The sequence below is a fragment of the Babylonia areolata genome, chromosome 24, assembly GCF_041734735.1.
Source record: "Babylonia areolata isolate BAREFJ2019XMU chromosome 24, ASM4173473v1, whole genome shotgun sequence".
NCBI lineage: Eukaryota > Metazoa > Mollusca > Gastropoda > Neogastropoda > Buccinidae > Babylonia > Babylonia areolata.
Genome location: NC_134899.1, coordinates 35212053 through 35232729, shown reverse-complemented (window position 1 = coordinate 35232729; position 20677 = coordinate 35212053). Strand labels below are relative to the sequence as shown.

Here is a 20677-nt window from a genome sequence, read left to right as displayed (position 1 = left end):
CTTGTTTCGATAGTCGTATACTTTTGTGATTGATGAATGCTGTTGTTAAAAAGAATACTTAAAAAAAATGTATATATAGTTCTGGACTGTGCCATTGAGTTAAGAATGTATAATGACAGCTTAATAAAAGGTTGTGTTTTTTTTATGGCTTGGGCTGTGGTCATTGCATGTCAAAGAAAGCATAGAAAAGTTCCTTTGTGGTTATGCTTTGGTCACTGAAAGTGAAAAGTTGGAACAAGTCCCGTTCTAGAATAGTGGAGTTTGGTTCAGGTGTGTGAAGAAGAAGTAGGAAATTTTCCTTTGCTTCGGTCATTTTATGAGAAGAAAAAGTAAGAAAAGTCCCTGTTAGAACAGTGGAGTGTGGCCCAGATTGTGGTCAGTGTATGTGAAGAAAAAGTAGGAAATTTTTCCTTTTTTAATAATGGAGTATGGCCTTTGGTCGGTCATTTTATGAGAAGAAAAAGTAAGAAAAGTCCCGTTAGAACAGTGGAGTTTGGCCCCGGAATAGTGGAGTGTGGCCCAGATTGTGGTCAGTGTATGTGAGGAAAAAGTAGGAAATTTTCCTTTTTTAATAATGGAGTATGGCCTTTGTTTCGGTCATTTTATGAGAAGAAAAAGTAAGAAAAGTCCTGTTGGAACAGTGGAGTTTGGCCACGGAATAGTGGAGTGTGGCCCAGATTGTGGTCAGTGTATGTGAAGAAAAAGTAGGAAATTTTCCTTTTCTAATAATGGAGTATGGCCTTTGTTTCGGTCATTTTATGAGAAGAAAAAGTAAGAAAAGTCCCTGTTAGAACAGTGGAGTTTGGCCCCGGAGTAGTGGAGTGTGGAGAGTCAGGTCAGGTCATTAGATCTGCTACTGGTAACCTGTAATCCAGTACAACTTGTTCAGGGTCGGGTTGCCGGCGACTAAACCGGCACTCCCACCGCTCCCTTCCGGGACTGGTGAGGCAGGTGGCTAGACACCCTTATGGAGATCCATAAAAGGGCGTTGGCTCAGGAGAGCCACCGACGGCCATCTAGCTCCACCTTGCTGTGTGCATGCCACATGCAGTTGGCCCCCGGGGTGTGTCTGCGGAAGAAACCTATCGGTTCACCAGAGAGGAAGGTGGTTACAGCAACGCACTGTGGATCCACTGCATCCGTGCTCATCTTCCAGTCGTCTCGACTTAGTCTTGCCACTGGAAATTGGTGGACCCGGACGAGAGAGTGAGGTCAATGTTGCGCAACTCCTCTTCACTTTAAACAAACTCATCGCGCAAGTCATCAGTCATCCAAAATGACCTTTCATCCTTCCTCATTTCATCACCCCCAAGTCCTGTGGCGACAGGCGAGCGACGAAACGACAGGTGTGGGTACACTGGCAGTCGCAGCCGCAGACTTGCATGCAGGCGGCTCAGGCCATAGGGTCGTTCTTCGTCGACAGGAGCAGCGATGGAGCTCGGCAGCCGTCTGAGCGTCTGAGCAGCCCTCTTTAGGAATGCACTGCTCACCTCCCTGGCATGAGGAAGGGGCTAGAAAAGGTGCCCTAAAAATTGCCTGCTCCATATCACCCTGGCCAGCATACCGCGGCTGGCGGGGACCCTACGTTAGCGGTCGAAACAACAAGAAAGAAAAGAAAAAAACAAAGATCGTTCCTCTCACCATTGGTGCTTGGAACATAAGGACTCTCCTGGACAGAGATAACACGGACAGACCCCAAAGGAGAACAGCACTAGTTGCATCTGAACTCGCCAGATACAATATTGACATCGCAGCCTTGAATGAGACTCAGCTTGCAGGCGAAGGCGAGCTCTGTGAACAGGGATCTGGTTACACCTTCTTCTGGAGTGGACGAGGAAGCGAAGAGCGACGTGAGGCTGGCGTTGGTTTTGCAGTAAAAACAGCACTTGTCAGCAAGCTAGCTGGAATCCCAAAGGGAGTCAACGATAGGCTTATGACCATGAAACTCCCACTGGCATCAGGCCAGAAGCACCTCACCATTGTCAGTGCCTACGCCCCAACCATGACCAACTCGGATGAAGTGAAGGCGAAATTCTACGAGGACCTTCACTCTGTCATTGCTGCTATCCCTAAAGCAGACAAGCTCATCATTCTTGGGGACTTCAATGCTAGAGTTGGCTCTGACTACATCTCCTGGGATGGAGTGATTGGAAAGCACAGTGTGGGCCACTGCAACCCAAATGGATTGCTTTTGCTTCAGACCTGTGCAGAGCACGAACTGCTGATAACCAACACAGTTTTCTGCCTCCCTACCCGTAACAGGACGTCATGGATGCACCCTCGTTCAAAGCATTGGCATCTCATCGATTATGTCATCGTCAGGAAAAGGGATAGGCAAGATGTACGTGTAACAAAGACCATGTGCGGCGCCGAGTGTTGGACAGACCATCGCCTTGTAGTCTCGAAGCTGAATATTTGAATCCAGCCCAAGAGACGCCCCCAAGGCCAGAAGGCTCCAAAACGGCTCCAGATCGCTAAGCTGAAAAACATCACCATCAAACAGTCCTTTGTGGAGCTGCTGGAAGATCGTCTGGAATCCGCCTCTCTGGACAACCAGAATGTGGAGCCTGACTGGAGGACCCTGCGTGAGCTGATCAATAGTACAGCTTCAGAGACCCTGGGACCCATGACAAGAAAGCACAAAGACTGGTTTGATGAAAACTGTGATGAAAAGCAGCTTCTGGATGAGAAACGCCGTCTGCATCAAGCCTACCTGAGCAACCCAAAGTCCACATCAAAAAAGGATGCGTACGATGCCATCCGCAGGCCTGTTCAGCAAAAGTTATGCCAAATGCAGGATAAGTGGCTGAGTGACAAAGCTGATGAGATCCAGGGATATGCTGACAGGCACGATATGAAGAAGTTCTATGATGCCTTAAAAGAAGTCTACGTCCCCACATCCTCAGGATCATCCCCCCTCCTCAGTGCAGATGGGAATACCTTGATCACCGAGAAGGAGAAAATTCTCGAACGCTGGGCTGAGCACTTCAACAGTGTCTTAAATCGCCCTTCCTCCATAAATGATGAAGCCATAGATCGTCTCCCACAAGTCCCCATCAACGAAGCACTGGACGATCCGCCAACACCTCTTGAGACCCAGAAAGCAATCTGTCTGCTATCCAGTGGCAAAGCACCTGGCTCAGACTCCATACCAGCAGAGGTCTACAAGGATGGAGGCACTGTGCTGACTGAGAAGCTCCATCAGCTGTACTCACTCATGTGGAAAGAAGAGACAGTCCCCCAGGATTTCAAAGATGCATCTATCATTCACTTGTACAAGCGAAAGGGGAACCGGCAAGCCTGTGATAACCATCGAGGCATTTCCTTGCTCTCCATCGCAGGCAAGATACTTGCCAGGATCCTACTAAACCGCCTCACAGCACACCTTGACCAAGGTCATTTGCCTGAGAGCCAATGTGGATTCCGAAAAGAGCGCGGAACCACCGACATGGTGTTTGCTGCAAGGCAGCTGCAAGAGAAATGTCAGGAGCAAAATGCTGAGCTGTTCTCCACCTATGTCGACCTCACTAAGGCCTTCGACACCGTGAGTAGAGAGGGACTGTGGAAGATCATGGCCAAGTACGGATGCCCTCGGAAATTTATTTCCTTGGTCAGCCAATTCCATGAAGGCATGCACGCTCGAGTACAGGACAATGGCGAAACATCTGCTCCTTTTGCTGTCACAAATGGTGTCAAGCAAGGCTGCATCCTGGCTCCAATGCTGTTCAGCCTCATGTTCTCTGCAATGCTTACTGATACCTTCAGAGATGGCGATGTTGGAATCGGCCTAAAGTACCGAACAGATGGCAAGTTGTTTAACCTCAGAAGGCTTCAAGCAAAAACGAAGGTCATGACAGACATCATCAGAGACTTTTTGTTTGCTGATGATTGTGCCCTCAACGCTGGATCTGAAGCTGACATGCAACTCAGCGTCGACAAATTTGCCACTGCCAGCAGGAACTTCGGCCTTACCATCAGCACGAGGAAAACTGAAGTTCTACATCAGCCAGCCCAGGGAAACCCTACGTTGAGCCCAACATCACAGTCAACGGTCAGAGACTCAGTGCGGTGGAGTGGTTCACATACCTTGGCAGCACACTGTCACGAAATGCGACCATCGACGATGAAGTGAACGTCAGGATTGCAAGAGCAAGCGCAACTTTTGGTAGACTCAATGCAAATGTCTGGAACAGAAGAGGCATTAGTCTTGAGACCAAGCTAAAGGTCTACAGAGCAGTAGTTCTCCCCACACTACTGTACGCCTGCGAAACTTGGACAGTGTACCAACGACATGCCAAGAAGCTGAACCACTTCCACACAACATGCCTCAGGAAGCTACTGAACATCAAGTGGCAAGACAGGACCCCAGACACAGAGGTGCTCGCAAAAGCCACCCTTCCCAGCATTTTCACCATGCTGATGCAGTCCCAGCTTCGCTGGGCTGGACACGTGGCGTGCATGCCAGACCATCGGCTGCCCAAAAGGCTCTTCTATGGCGAGCTGCAACAAGGGAAGAGATCACACGGAGGTCAGAAGAAGCGCTTCAGAGATACTCTGAAAGTCTCTCTGAAAGCGTTTGATATCAACCCGACTCCTGGGAGGAATCTGCAGTGGACCGTGACAAATGGTGCGCTGCTGTGCACAAAGGCGCCAAATTGTGCGAGACCAACGGGACTGCTGCAGCTGTTCAGAAGAGGCAGGCCAGAAAGTCACGGGCAAACAAGCTCCCTGACAATGGTATGCCTGTCTTTGTCTGCCCCAACTGTCAGCGAACATTTCGTGCGCAGATTGGACTATTCAGCCATCTGCACATTCACAGGTAGATTCATGAGCATCCTCCCCCCCACCCCACCACCACCCTCCCCCCATCCCCCAGCTGGATGACAACGATGGTCATCATCGATCTCGATGGACACACCACCACCACCACCAGTGTGTGTGTGCGTGTGTGTGTGCACGTGCACACACATGTGTGTGAATGTGTGGATGTTTGTTCATGTGTATGTGTTCATGTTCTTGTTGCTGTTTTGATGTAAGAAGGAGTGCTTTTGTTTTTGTTTTTTGTTTTTTTCTTTACTTCAGTTCACTCATGTTGTTGTCACTTTGTTTTTCTTTGTATTTCCTCTTTTCACATGTCTTTGTTATAAGTGTTGTATAAATCTCCTCAACTTTCAACTGACGAGTTTACAGGATGATGAAAATCATGATCACCTTCCATTTCATGGTCTGGTTACATATTTTTCTCTCTCTCTCTCTTTTTTTTTTTTTCAGCTTACAAAGAGAAACTGAAGATGCTTTAAGGAAGTAAGAATTCATTTTATGTGTGTTTAGTCTAGCTAGCCCGTGTATGTATAACCCAGAACTTTTGTATCTTTTATGATTTCATGCATGTGGTATTGTTTTTACAATCCGTCTGTTTTCCATCTTCCCTCTAAAGAACAGTTTTCTCAAGTCATGTTGCCTGTCGCTCAGTGGTCACAAAAAAAGGGGGCATTTCATGGCTTTCTGATGAGGTGTTTATTGATTGATATGTACAAGAAATTTGTTTCCTTTCATCAGTTTGACTAACATTCTTCAACTTTCTTTCTTTTTTTATCCCCCCCCCCCCCCCCCCCGGGGTTTATCTTGCTGTCTTTGTTAGTGTAACATTGTTTGTATGCTTGTATTATAACTTCCAGGTTTCAAGCCCATTTGCTATGTTGAACACCACTTCCTTTGGGGTTTTTTTGTTTGTTTTTTCTTCTCTTCTTTTTTTAATCAATAGATTGAAAAAAAGAGAGCCAGAATCTTATCCTTAATTTCCAATTTTTTTGTTTCTTATGTATTTATTTATTTATTTTTGCTGTTCAGAATCATCATCTCAAATTGTTGTTTTTGGTTTTGTACAAATTCAACTCGCAAACTATCCGCTTTTCATGGTTACTGACTGCCTTTTCATCTTGTCAGTTCTAGAATTGATTTTTACTATAAAGCTGATCAAGTTCAGAATCTATGCCATGTCCTATTTGTAAACATGATGCTGTTGACTAAGTACATTCTGTAAATGATTAAAGTGACTATATTGAGAAGTCTATTGGGCTGCGACTGTTATAGTAAGATTCTTTATACAAACCTTTTTAGTCAAAGGTACAGGTAACTGCAGGATAAAGATCTGAGTTGTTTTTGTTTTTTGTTGTTGTTTTTTTGTTTTGTTTTTTTGCTCTAAAACAGACAATGAAATAAACAAACAAACAAAGCCTTGTGGATTGGAACTTATTCCTGGAATCTCAGTTGAATGAAATAGAAATGAACAAATGGTTAAACGATTAAGCAAATAAATAAGTAGATAAATGAACTGACACAGAAAGAAAGAAAGAAAAAGAAAAGAAGGCCTCTTTGTAAACTGGAAAGTGTGACATGTGTCATAACAAACTATATCAACAGAGTAACTAATAGGTAAGTAAATGAATAGATACATACATACATATATACTTAATATGTAATGATAAAAAGGGACGAAAGGAAATAATGCCTGCTTTGTATACTAGAAAGTAATGACAAGTGTTGTAACAGTGATGATTCTATGGATGTATTTACTGCCTAACCAATCTTCGCTAACAAAATATGTGTATATCCTTTTGTTAACGCTCTTGAAGCTTTTCTCTGTTATTTATTCATTTGTAGATCGTGTTTTTTTCTTGTATGATGTTGAGTACAAAATGCCTGAGTGGTTGGTTGGTTGGCTCAATGGTTATAATTGTTTAGATATTTAGTGGTTGTTTATTTCTTTAGTCTTTTTTTTCAATTTCGTGTTTATGTCTTAAAAAAAATAAAAAAAAAAATAAAAAAATAAATAAATAAATAACAGTGATTTATTCTCATATTTGTACATCTTTATCAATTACTTACACTTACGACAAGGTATACAAGGATATTCATTTTTTAACCTTTGTTAACCTTTTTGTATCTGAACATTTCCCTTTCTTTTATGTTGGCTTGGTGATTCAGCAGTTCTCCAAGCCATCCTGTCTTCTGTATTTTGGATTAGTTTTTAGGATTAATTCCCTGATGTTATTGATAGTAAATGTAGATTTATGCTGTATCATCATGTTCTGTTTTTTTATGTCATAACTTCGTAATTTCCTTGAACCAAAAAAATCTCATGCAGTAGTTGTTGAAGTAGAAAGAATTCTTTCTTCCTCTAATGTGATAATAAAATTATAGTTTTATATTTATTGATCTATATTGCTTCCAGTCATTGTTTTTTTAACATTGTTTTCTGGCACATGCAACTTTATTATCATTTTATTTTATTATTCATTTGTTTGTTGTAGTTGTCATTGCTGTCGTTATTTCCTTTTCAATTCACCAAACAGAACGTTACAAAATTGTTTGTTTATTTTGTTCATTTTCTCTTTTGGAGGTCTTTTTGTTTGCTTGTTTAATGTTCACCATTATGCATAGTGGTTTTGGTTTTTGGTGTTTTTTTTTTGTTTTTGTTTTTTTAGTGCACCACAAAACATGTAGTATGCCTCTAGCATGTAAAACTTAACATAATTTTGAAAGACTTTATATACATTTACAAACTGTTATCTGGCATTCAAAAACCTTGACATAATTCCTAAGAATCTCTCTCTCTCTCTCTCTCTCTCTCTCTCTCTCTCTCTCTATATATATATATATATATATATATATATATATATAGACATACACATACACAAAATAATCATTTTTTTCAGTCTTTGTCTCTCTCACACTGTCGTCCTCTCTCTGGTCTTTGTGCACATGCGTGCTGGTATCTGCATGTGTCAGTGTTTCTAGCTGCATGATCACAAATGCTGGTCATGTGATAGGGTCAACAGTGTGACAGTGGAGTTGGAGAAACGTTTGGAAGAAGCCAACGAAAGAGGGTCCAATGCCAGAAAGCAAGCGGCCACGCTGCAAGAACAGCTTCATGTCTTGGAGTAAGCTGTTGTTTTGGTTGTAGTTTTTTTTAAATTTTCCACTGTGTGTGTGTGTGTGTGTGTGTGTGTGTGTGTGTTGACACAGAGTCCTTGAGGTCCTATCTCCATTAATATCATATTCCAAAATGACATAATAAAAAGATAAAACAGGAATAAACACAGGAACAAGGCACCAGAAGAAATCCCAACAACATATTACATCAGAAAGGGGTCGTTGTCTTTAGATTGCTTTGCATGTTTTATTATTTTCATTTATTTATTTATTTATCATTTATTTATTTATTTATTTATTTATTTTGCTGTTGATTTTAAAATCTGTTTATTTATTTTATTTTATTTTATTTTTTTGATTCTCCTGTCTGAGCATATTCAGTGTCTTCTGATTTCTTATTTGTTCCTTTTTCTCTTTAAAAAAAAAAAAAAAAAAAAAAAAAAAAAAAAAATCCTATCTTTCTTTTTTTTTTTTTTTATAATAAATTCTTCTATTTTTTTTCTTTTGTTGCATGCTGTAATCAGAAGATGATGTGCTCGCTTTTTCTTTCACCAAAATCAACTAAAGTGCAAGTTCTCTAGAGCAGAACATTTTGTCCATGCTTCATGATTTGTACATAGATTGTTTCCTCTTTTCCGGATCTTCCATCCAGGGAGCAGCAACAGCAGCAGGGGAGAATGAAGAACGAGACGATCGGAGAGCTGGAGAGCAAACTGAAGCAACTCAAACAGGACTACACCGACGATTACAGCAGATGGCAAGAGCGGGTAAGGATCTCCCAGCTTTAAAAAAAAAAAAAAAAAAAAAAATCTATTTCATGTCATTATATTTTATTTCATTTTGTTTTGTTTCGTTTTATTTTGATTGTATTGTGTTGTATTATATTATTGACTTTCTAAAGCTGAACTAGTGTATATGGATCTGCACAATTTTATGCCTCTTTGAAACTGAAACTGAAACTGAAATTCATTGTTAGTAGTGGCTGACTGGTGTGTCATCTCTTTTTTTTTTTTTTTTTTTTTTTTTTAATGTTGCATGTTTTTGATTTTTCTGTGCTTGCTTACTTTCTTTTTCTAAAAAAAATATTTCTGCGTTCATAAGCTGTAACTCCTACATTTACTTGTACTGATGTGCACTTTTATGTGTATGTATATATTTTTTCTTTCTTTAAAAAACAAACAAACAAAAAACAAAAAAAAAACCAAAACAAACAACAACAACAAAAAAACCCACATGAAGCACAATTTTAGGGAGTAAAACAGTGTTGGAGTTGTATGAATGACACCCTGATAACAGAAAATATGTATACCATATCAAATTTTATGGACTGTGAAGCGATACTTTTTCCTCACCTTCAACCCTTGCACCTTGAATAACAGCGCGCCTATTAGATATATAAGACCGGCATTGTGAGCTCAAAGCATTGTTCACTGTTGTGTTCAAAGACAAACATGATAAGCTCAAATCACTGTTGGCTGTTGTGTTCAGAGACAGGCACTGGAGACGTCCCTGGATGACGTACAGAGAGAGCTGGTGCAGGCCAAGGCTGAGAGGTCAGAGGCTCTTCGCAACCAGGCCGCCACTGAGACTAAAGCTGAGGACCTGCAGGTAAACCATAGCTTGTCAGGTGATAAACATTATTGGCAAGTATAGTAACTGTGAATGAAAATATGAACAAGATACAAATAATATGAATTAGTATAGTAAATGTGAATAAAAGAAAGATGAGATGTTTCTTATATGCAGTTAAAGGTTTGATCTGTCTGCTTGAACAAATGGAAATGGAATGTGAAATATACAGGGGAACAGTTCTGGAAATTTGCTTCAGGACATTTTCACACTTGTGCATGCACACAAACACAAGAGTGCATGCACACAGACACAAACACAGACAGACACACACACACACACACACACACACAGAAATACGCAAAATCCACACATTCTACACAGTAACACATGATAACGTCAAAGCTGCATTTGTAATCCACACACAATTGTCACCTGTGATAAACATGCGACCGTCAACAAACAATACCACCCATCCAACAACCGCAAGCCACTGACCAGACATCACCAACACTCCCCAGTTGTTGGTGACTCGCCTGGAGGGTGACCTGGAGACGGAGCGGGAGCGGGTTCGAGGCCAGCGGGAACGGGAGGAGGAGCTGCGTCTGAAGGTCCTGTCCCAGGAAGGGCAGATCACCCACAAGCAGCAGGAAGTGGAACGGCTGGAGAGAATGCTGGAGGTGGTCAAACAGGAGGCCTCGCTTCAGATGCACGACAGAGTGAGTTTTGTTTGGTGTGGTTTATTTATAGTTATAGGTGTGAGTATATTTTTTTCAGAAAGTTGCTTGTCAAATGCTAACAGCCCCGCCCCATGCCCCTCCCCCTCAAAAAATGGATTCTGACTGCATACAGGGCAGGGGTAAAATGGTCATACACATTAAAGCCCACTCGTGTATACAAGTGAATGTGTGTTTCGCAGCCCACATAATGAAGAAGAAGAAAAAATACTACTACCACTGCTGTTAATGATGCTACCACAGTTGCCATAACTAATGCTCTTGTCGCTCAATGTGAATTGAAAAAAAGTTGTTTGTAATGGGTGGCTGAATAGGTATTTTAAATCACTTCTTTCTCAGTCTTTTTTTTTTCTTCTCTTTTTCTCTCTCTCTGCACCGAAACAGAAGCATATAAACACACAAAACCTGTTTATTGATGAAGTCTGTTCTTCACAGTATAGATCATAGTTTTCATTTTGAATATTTCTTCTTCCTCTGCCATGGTGAGCCCTTCCCTCTTTCACATGTGTGTATAAGTGGACTTTGAAAGGTTTTTATCCTTCCTGCCATGTAGCTATCTGTACTCTGTTATAAGATCTTCCACATGCATATACACACAGAGGAGGTTCAGGCAGGAGCAGGTCTGCACATCTGTTGACCTGGGAGGTTGGAAAAGTCTCCACCTTTTACCCACCAGGCGACACCACTTGGATTCGAACCCAATAAAATTGAAAATCCAATGCTTTCACCACTTGCCTATTGTTCCCGTCATTTCAAATATACGAGGTATATTGTTTAAAAAAATATATTAGCAAAAACATATTTTTTCATGTTTGCAGGTAGACGTATTTGTCACAACAGTTACACTGACTGTTTTTGGATATTTCAGGTTGCTACAACAGAGAAGCAGGAGCGTGACCGCTACGTGGACCAGATCAACACACTGACCACACAGCTGACCACCTCCAACGAGAAGAAAACTCAGCTGGCTGTGGAGAACGAGAGGCTGCGCATGGACGTGGAGTCTCTACGGCAACAGATTGGAGAACTCAAGTTGGACTTGCAGGTGAGTGACGCTTTACCTCAAGTTGGACTTTTGGTGAGGGCAGCTTTGTGTTCTCCTTGGCAGCAAATACATGCAGAGGGGATATTGATTGGTAAAGGAAAGAGAAGTTTGGGCAACATTTTTTTTTTTTTTTTTTTTTTTTTTTTAAATTTAGCGTGAGGACCTGGTCAGTTGATTAGTGTAAGTTATAAATGTATAGTGTAAAGGCCTCAAGGCCTGATCACCATGTTTGGTTTATGGGAAAGCCATCTGCTCCCTTTAAGAAGTATGTAAGAAGTAGCATATATGGATTTGACAGCAGATGTGGTGTGGCATATATGGACCCACATGCTTTTCACACTCACTCACAAACACACACACACACACACACACACACACACACACACACACACACACACACACACACAAGTACATGCACATGCACATGCACTTGCATATGAACAAGGATAAATTGATGAAAAAATATAAGAGGAACACAGGTGGTACTGTTTCTGATCTCTGAACCTCTTTTTTTGTTCTTTTTTTTTTTTTATCTATTCATGGGCTACAACTGTCACACTCACTGGCATGTACAAAAAGGGCTTTTATGTACATACTTGTTTTTAACCCAGCGTGTACATACCCATAGTGCATTTTCAAGGGTGTACATGTTCTTTTCATAGCCCACCAAATGCTGACTAGCAGTTCTGCACATCTGTTGATGATTCAAGCACTAGCAGTTCTGCACATCTGTTGATGGTTCAAGCACTAGCAGTTCTGAACATCTGTTGATGATTCAAGCACCAGCAGTTCTGAACATTTGTTGATGGTTCAAGCACTAGCAGTTCTGCACATCTGTTGGCAGTTCAAGCACTAGCAGTTCTGAACATCTCTTGACCAGGGAGATTGTAAAATAAAAACAACATCCTCACCCACAACCCACCATGCACATGACCAGGATTCAAACCCTGGACCGTCAGATTTTAATTAGAAAAATCACCAAAAGCCCAGTGCTTTAACTACTTGGCTGCTGCGCCCGTCACCTCTCTTACCCCCAAAGTTATTCACCCCCACAGGGTGCCCAGTCTCAAACGGGCAACGCCAGGTCGGACAAAGAGCACGCCCTCCGGCAGGCGGAGGAGGAGCGCGGGACCTGCGAGCGCCTGCGGCAGGAGTGCGAGTACTACCGGCGCTCGGCGGAAGAGAAGACGGAGGAGGTGGTGACCCTGAGGAGCGCGGTGGAGCGCGCCACGCTGCAGCTGGAGGAGAAGGAGAAGGTGCTGTCCACCGTGCGGCAGCAGTCGTCCAGCATCTCTCAGCTGATGGAGGTCAACACACGGTCAGTGTCCATGCTGTTTTGGGGTTGTTTTTTTTTTTCTTTTAACTCATTCTACTCCAGGTGCGAGTTAACTCGTTGCATGATTACTTCCCCCTGTGGACCAAGTATGAGTATTCTGGCACCGACACATTTAAAAAAAATTGTTCATTCTTGCTTAATACAGCTGGCAATCAAAATTAAATAGTTTACGGATTGCGGAAGCATGGAAACAAAGCTTTGTTTGACCGATTGAATCAACAATTCTCCGTTAATTTTCACTGTTTTAGTGAAGCACCCTGTTTTTTCTGCAGTAGTCTCATGTAGTGCTGGTCCAGGGGAGTTGACAGGCATGTAGCTGTGGGGTAGAATGAGTTAAATTAGTTTTGCTATGATTTTACTTTGATTATTCATTTTAGAATAGAATAGAATGGAATATGTCTTTACTACCAAGTGTGTCGGGGTCACAAGGAATATTGGGGGTGGGGGGGGGTAGTACATAACAACGTACGAACATAAATCGAAAATCATACACAAACACAGATACAGTAGAAATTAGGATGCATACAAGTGCATACAATAAAACTTGTGCATACTCACACATGCATGCACTGCACACACACACACACACACACACACACACACACACACACGCACGCATACGCACGCACGCACGCACGCACGCACACACACACACACACACACACACACACACACACACAGACACGTTTGAAGAGAAGCCGCATATACATGTGGATGGGGCTGATGACTAGATCTTCAGGTAGATGGTTGCTGATTGCACAATTCTATTTATCATACTGGGTTTGTTCGAGAGACAGGGCATTGACTGCTTTGGGGAAAAAGCTATTGGCGAAGCAATTGGTTTTTACGTCCTTAAACTTCTGTACCGTCGACCAGAGGGGAGCATCTCAAAACTATACCATGTCCCACAAGCAAAGACTTTGACACAAGGGTCTGACTCCTGTCCTGTGCAAACTTTACCAGTCCGCCTAAAGTGGAGAAACTGAAAGTAGCCTTCCCCTTAGTGTATTATTCCCCTTCTATGCAGCACCCAATTTTCTGGCTTTTTTGGGTATTTTATTGTTGTTGTATGTCTTACACATGTTTTAGCGCACATTCATACGGACCAAACCCTGAGCAGGATAAACAACAGTTATTAGTTAGGACATGTTATATCTATCTATGTATGTATCTATGTATCTGTCTATCTATCTATCTATGTAACTATCTATGTATCTGTCAGTCTATCTATCTGTCTATCTATCTATATTTATTTGTTTATATATCTATATATTAGAGAGAGAGGTTAATTGAAAAAGAAGAGAACCTGTATACTCGCCACTTGGCAGCAGCACATTGACATCAAAGTGCACGATCCAATAAAGCACAGTCTTCTCGTTCCTCCTCCTCTCTGCAGGGCCAGCGACAACATGCGGGAGGAGAGAGAGCGCCTGACGCAGCTGGTGGAGAGCAAGACAGCGGCGCTGGAAGAGATGAAAGCATCACAGGAGGCCACCAGCAAGAAGATGAAGCTGAGGGAGAAACGCATCAGAGACCTGGAGGATGAGCGAGTGAAGGTGGGAGAGCACAGAGTGGTGTTGAATTTTGTTTTAAGGGCCTGTCACATATACTGTATGTAAGATTGTGGACATGTTATTTTTGTTAAAGTATTGATTGTCGCATTGGGATGTTGTTGTTTAAAAGGTAGGAGAGGGGGTGGATTGAATAGTGAGTTTGGTGGAAACCTTGTAAAAGGAGAGTGGAGTCAAAGTTAAATCAAATAACTAAATATTTTAAATGAATATTTAAGCTCAGTCAAAGGAAATTACTTAAATGGACTCCGTAAAAGAGAAGTCACTAATTTTACTAGGGAAACAATTGATAATGAATGTGAAAAGTCAGATATGTAGATGATGAACTGAAAATTAAAATTAAAGCTGGTCATACCAAAGCCTGAGAGAGACCAAGAAATTATCACTCAGTTTATGTTGAATGATGTTGAATATTCACTAAGCTGGGCAGTCCCAATAAGGCCCCTGGTGATGGTCAGCTGGATTTGTCAAGCAACAGTGTCCAATGTCAAACGATGCCTGGCGTGTGTGCATGTGTGCGTGCCCTACAAACCCCACAGCTGGTGGAGGAGCTGGGGGTGAAGTCCCAGGAGCTGTCCCTGGTGCAGCAGGAGAAGGACGGGCTGTTCGGGGAGCTGAAGGACAGTCGCGGGGAGGTGTCGCGCCTCACCCAGACCAAGGACCAGCTGAAGCGAGACATGACCCGCATCAAGACCTCCCACGCCAAGGAGCTGGACAAGGTCCACAAGAGGCTGAAAGGTGTGGGAGTTGTGTGTGTGTGTGTGTGTGTGTGTGTGTGTGTGTGCGTGTGGAGTGGGGAGTTGGATGTGTGTGTGTGTGTGTGTGTGTGTGTGTGTGTGTGTTTGTGTCAGCATTTGTGTGTGAGTGTAGTAACTAGTTGCAATGTTCAGATTTACTTCTTTCCACTCTAAGTAATATAAGGTGTGTAGGTGTGGGTATGTGTATGTACATGCAGCATAGATTTGTATGTGTGTACATGTTTGTGTGTGTGTTTGTGTATGTGTGTGTGTGTGTGTGTGCGTGTGTCTGTGCATGTGTGTGTATGTTTGTGTATGTGTGTGTGTGTTGAGAGGAAGCACGGAGTACAGCTTTGTGAAGTAGTCCCAGTCCCTTTGATCATTTGTCATCAAATATAAAACCAAATATCCCAGATTCTTGGGCACCAAACAATTAAAGGAATATAGCACAATTTATAATTTTCAGCTTCTGACTGCTTTCATACATTCGCCACCCACTCAGTAAAATGTTAGAGTTATTTGACTTACTGGTGAAATGTGTTAGATTGGATTTCACTGTGTGTGTACTTTGTTTCTTTTCAGAGTCTGAGAAAGAATTCAAGCTCACACACAAAGCACTGAAGAGCAAAGACATGGTTGACTGTAAAGGTAAGGAACTGCTGAACAAGTTTTGAAAAGAATAAATCATCGTGACAGTTCTTAACATTGTCCATTTACATCAGGTAACTGATTCTCAAAACATTTTTATTGATATAAATCAGTTCTTAGTTTATGCTGTTCTAATGGTAATCAGCTGTGGAGCATATCAAGACAAGTTATGTTTATTAAGCTGTTCAGTGCCTAGAAAACGCAGGCTGATGTCCTACAGGAAGTGTTGCCACAATGCCTATAAAACGTCCACTGACATCATTCATTTTGGTTTGGTCCAGTGAATGTAAACACTCTGAATGGTTTGTCTGATGTGTCTTGATTATAAAAATAGTATTTAAATGAGCATACTTCAGGTGGGAGACTTCATTCTTCTTGATTAATATTTGCAAAACAGGTGTTGAAAACTTTGCCCATCAAAGACAATGATCCCAGTCAGTGGATTTACATGATTTTGCAAGCTGTGCTAATGATATATGGACAGGTATGATGATGGAGATTGATCTCTCTTGTCTGATGATTTTTTGTTTTTGTTTTTTTTTACACAAAGGTGAGTGACTGGATGAATAAGTTTGATTGCCTTCACCAGATGTGCATGCCAACTCTTGCACACACGCACTCACACTCATTGAAATACATAAGGCATGTGCGTGTGCACGTGTGCTTGTGCTTCAGGTTAGAAATTCTGTTACACATGCAAAGAGAAACACAAACACAGAAATATGGAAACGAAAACATAAGAAGAGTAGAATTGCACTGTGGCAAAGCACCTTTGCAAAAGAAAATTGTCCAAATTTCAAACAGGAAAACTTCTCTTGTGACAAGGAAGTGACATAACAACTTGACCCTTCCCCGCATACCCCCACCACCTCCACTCCTCCCACCACCTCGCACATGCACATACATAATTATGCTGAGCAGAGTACGACACAACTCAACACCATATGAAGCAATACAAATGGCACAACAACATAACACACCCAAATTAGCACAGTTCAGCACGCAGTATACACAGCGCAAAGCAGCACAACACAACACAATGCATCAAAACAACACGTCATGCCACATCATGCCACAACACCACCACCCCCCTATCAGAATGTTGCCAAACGGTGACCCTGTGTGACTGCAGCAGTCAAAGTGGCCGACCAGATCCAGAAGGAGATCACGGCCAAGAGGAGTGAGGTGGACAACCTGCGATCCAAGGCACGTCGCCTGGAGGAGAAGATTGAGACCGTCACCAAGGTCGGTTGGCTTTCTTGCCTGAGTTTTCTTGGTTCTTGTAGGTTGTTTTTTTTTTGTCTCGTTTTGCTTTGTTTTGTCTTGTTTTGGTCTGTGGTTGAGGTGGTCTCAGGCCGGTATGTACCTCGACCACAAACCAAAACAGAACAAAACAAAATCCAAACAAAACACAATACAAAATACAAAAACCACACTAAAACAAGTGGGTTTTCAGGACTAACTTCAAGGAATGGTGAAGAAGAAATTTATCTGTTTAATTCCTATGTTTTTGTCTCCTTTCCATCTGACCTTGCTTTATCTTAGGTTGTTTTTTGTTGGTTGTTTATTTTATCTGATCTGATGTTATTTTCTTTTCTTTTCTTTCATATTGTTTTTTTTTTTCAGATTTGTTGTACCTTTTCTCTTCTTTTTTTTATTTGTTTATTCTGTTTATTTATCTATTTGTTTGTTTATTTATTCATTCATTTATCTTTTAACTACTTCTGCATTCATGGACAGTAGTTCTCATGTTCACTTGTTCCTATGCGTAAGATATTACAGGTTTTACCCAGTCAGGACATCAGCATGCCTCCACTGATGTTAATGGTCATAGTTAGACATCACTATCACACAACTTACCCAGCCACATAGATGCAAAAGAGCTAGACCCCTAGCAGGTCTAGAAAGTTGACCTGTACCTGTGTGTGAGCATGAGCATGCTGCGGGGAAAGTTGGCAGAATTGTTAACTCACTGCAGACGATTAGTTCTCTCCCTTGTTTTTCCCAACAATCGACCCATTTGTTAGTGTTAGGAAAAAAGATCACAAAAAATACTAAACATAAAGTAAATGAATGAAACTCACATTACTTGACCAACGGACCCCTCTTCTCACGTTGTGTGAACACCCACCCCACTCCCTTTTCACTGCTGTCAGAAGCTGAGTCACTTTCAGTACCTTCTTGCTGGTTGCTTTCTTCACTGCAGATACTTTATTCAACGTCTTCATCATCCTCGTCACTGTCAAAACCTTCAGTTTGAAGCATTTCAGTCACTTCAGCAGCAGTAAAAGCCTCTCTCGTGATCTAGTTTGCTCAAAAAATTTCCACTTGTATCGCCTGCGACGCTGTTTTCAATCCATATGCAGATTAGCTTGTTGTGCGGGGTCCTGAACTCGCTGGCTCACTGTGGAGTGTGTTGTTACAGGATCGCATGAAGAAACTTTCCATTCGACCCATGACATGTTTGCAATGCCTGGTGTAGCTGCGATTTTTATGCAACCCTATGAGAAAAATGTTGAAAAAATTTAATCGTCGAAACCGCTATAGTGTGCACTTGGCACACTGAAAGAGAACCCACAGCAACAGAAGGGTTGTCCACTTGCAAAATTATGTAGAAGAAATCAACTCTGATAACTACACAAATATATATATATATATATATATATATATATATATATATATATATATATATATATATATATATATATATATATATATATATATATATTCCTCCTTGAGAAATTGAAACTGAAATGTGCTGTAACTCTGTGTGTGTGTGTGTGTGTGTGTGTGTGTGTTTATGTGTGTGAGTATGTGTGCATGCATGTGTGTCTGTGTGTATGTATGTGTGTGTAAATGTGTGTGTGTGTGTGTGTGTGTGTACGAGTGTTTGTGTATGTGTGTGTCTTTATGTATTTGTTTGTGTATGTGTGAGTGTATGTATGCGTGTGTGTGTGAATGTTTGTGTGTGTTCTTGTGAATGTGTATGTGTGTGTGTGTGTGTGAGAGAGAGAGAGAGAGAGAGAGAGAGAGAGAGAGGAAATAAAATGATGAGCGCCCGGCAATGATAGCCGTCATTCGACTTTACCAGGGTGGGCATCATGTTGTGCAAATTAATGACCCTGTGTTTGTAAAGCCCTTAGAGCTTGGTCTCCAACAGAGGATAGGCGCTACATAAGTACTCATATCATCATCATCATCATCATGTGTGCGTGTGTGTGTGTGTGTGTGTGTGTGTGACAGGAGAAGCTGATGGTGGAGCGAGACAAAGACAGCCTGAAGGCCTCCCTGGCCCGGTCCCTCCTGCACACCACACAGCTGACGGAGGAGCTGGAGGCCAGCCAGGCCCTCAACGCCAGGCTGCAGAAACGCGGCAAGGAGCTGGAGGATTGCCTGGAGAAGGTCTGGCGCTTCAGTCTTAGGCTCACACACACACACTTGTGCTTACTTGTCCAGAGTAATTGTTGTGTAAATGTTGGTTTGAAACAATCTTTACTCACAAAGCATGTGCGTGGAGAAGGTCTGGCACTTCACTTTCACTTGACACACGTGTGTACTTATACTTGTCCAGAGTGATTGTGTTGTGTGTATATTAGTGGGAAACAATCTTTAGTTACACATGGCACTTTAAGGCTCACGTACATGTGTGCTTATACTTGTCCAGAGTGATTGTTGTGTTTGTTGGTTTGAGACAATCTTTACTCGCATCTGACTCTTTGAGGCTCACATACATGTGTGCTTATACTTGTCCAGAGTGATTGTTGTGTTTGTTGGTTTGAGACAATCTTTACTCGCATCTGACTCTTTGAGGCTCACATACATGTGTGCTTATTCTTGTCCAGAGTGATTGTTGTCTGAATATTGGTGTGAAACAATCTTTACTCGCGTCTGGCTCTTTGAGGCTCACATACATGTGTGCTTATACTTGTCCAGAGTGATTGTTGTGTATGTTGGTTTGAGACAATCTTTACTCACATCTGGCACTTTGAGGCTCACATACACGTGTGCTTATCCTTGTCCAGAGTGATTGTTGTGTATGTTTTTTTGAGACAATCTTTACTCACAAAGCATGTCATACATGTTGTGCCTGGAGGTCTGGCACTTTGAGGCTTACGTACACTTTTGTGCATACTTGTCCAGAGTGATTGTTGTTTATGTTAGTTTGAAACAGTCTTTGTTCACAAGGCATGTAACACATGTCCACATAAGCAACTGAAGAAACAAAAGCTGGCAGCTCATATCATGCTCAAGCATGTGGTAATTTTTTTTCCATTTGCATCAGTTTGGTTTGACAGCTGTTGAACAATAGTTGTTTATATGCATCAGCCAGAAAGTCATGGTGAAGACAGGGAAAGGACAATACAATAAAATACAATACGATACAATACAATACAACACAGTACAACACAGTACCATACAAACAATGCAATGCAGCGTGATACAATACAAAACAGTACAGTGCAGCACAGTACAGTAGAGTACAGTACAGTACAGTACAGTTCAACACCACACCACACCACACCACACCACACGGCAATGCAACACAACACAACACAACACAACACAACCCAACACAACACAACACACCTTTCTGTCCAGCAGGAGGCCCTGAAGTCAGCCTCCACCCAGGCCCAGCTGGAGCAGTTTGACCAGGAGGTGGCCACCCTCAAGCTCCGTCATCAGCTGGACCTGAAGGTAGGGGACCCCCTGCTGTTGTCCTGGCATCCGTGCTCCCCTTTGTCATTTTGTCTGTGTTTATTTGTTTATTTATTTATTTATTAATTTATTTACTTAATCGTTTATTTGTTTATTTATGTATGTTGGTTTTATGGTGGTTTTTTTTTTTTTTTTCGTCTGACGGGCGCAATAGCTGAATAATTAAAGCATTGGACTTGCAATTTGAGGGTCTTGGGTACAGCACCTGGTGGGTAAAGGGTGGACATTTTTTTCTGATTTCCTGGGTCAGTATGATGAATGTGGAGACCTGTTGGTGCCTAAGCCCCTTCGTGTGTATATGCACACAGACGATCAAATAGGCACGCTAAATATCCTGAAATTCTTGTCAGTGTTTGGTGTGTTCAGGAGACACAGAAATACCC

General features: G+C 41.9%; 1 protein-coding gene across 3 annotated transcripts in view; it reads left to right on the top strand.

The window, feature by feature from the left end:
- Positions 1-20677, top strand: part of LOC143298797 (uncharacterized) — a 38840-nt gene that overhangs the window by 11423 nt on the left and 6740 nt on the right. For 2 of the 3 annotated variants that reach the window (XM_076611764.1, XM_076611763.1), the window contains exons 10-22: positions 5272-5304; positions 7833-7943; positions 8588-8702; positions 9424-9543; positions 10026-10223; positions 11110-11286; positions 12342-12604; positions 14019-14178; positions 14733-14931; positions 15513-15578; positions 16711-16823; positions 18822-18980; positions 20181-20273. In XM_076611764.1, the coding sequence (XP_076467879.1) occupies positions 5272-5304; positions 7833-7943; positions 8588-8702; positions 9424-9543; positions 10026-10223; positions 11110-11286; positions 12342-12604; positions 14019-14178; positions 14733-14931; positions 15513-15578; positions 16711-16823; positions 18822-18980; positions 20181-20273 (1807 nt within the window). The remainder of the gene's footprint in view (positions 1-5271; positions 5305-7832; positions 7944-8587; positions 8703-9423; positions 9544-10025; positions 10224-11109; positions 11287-12341; positions 12605-14018; positions 14179-14732; positions 14932-15512; positions 15579-16710; positions 16824-18821; positions 18981-20180; positions 20274-20677) is intronic. The other variant, XM_076611765.1, reaches the window with a different exon arrangement.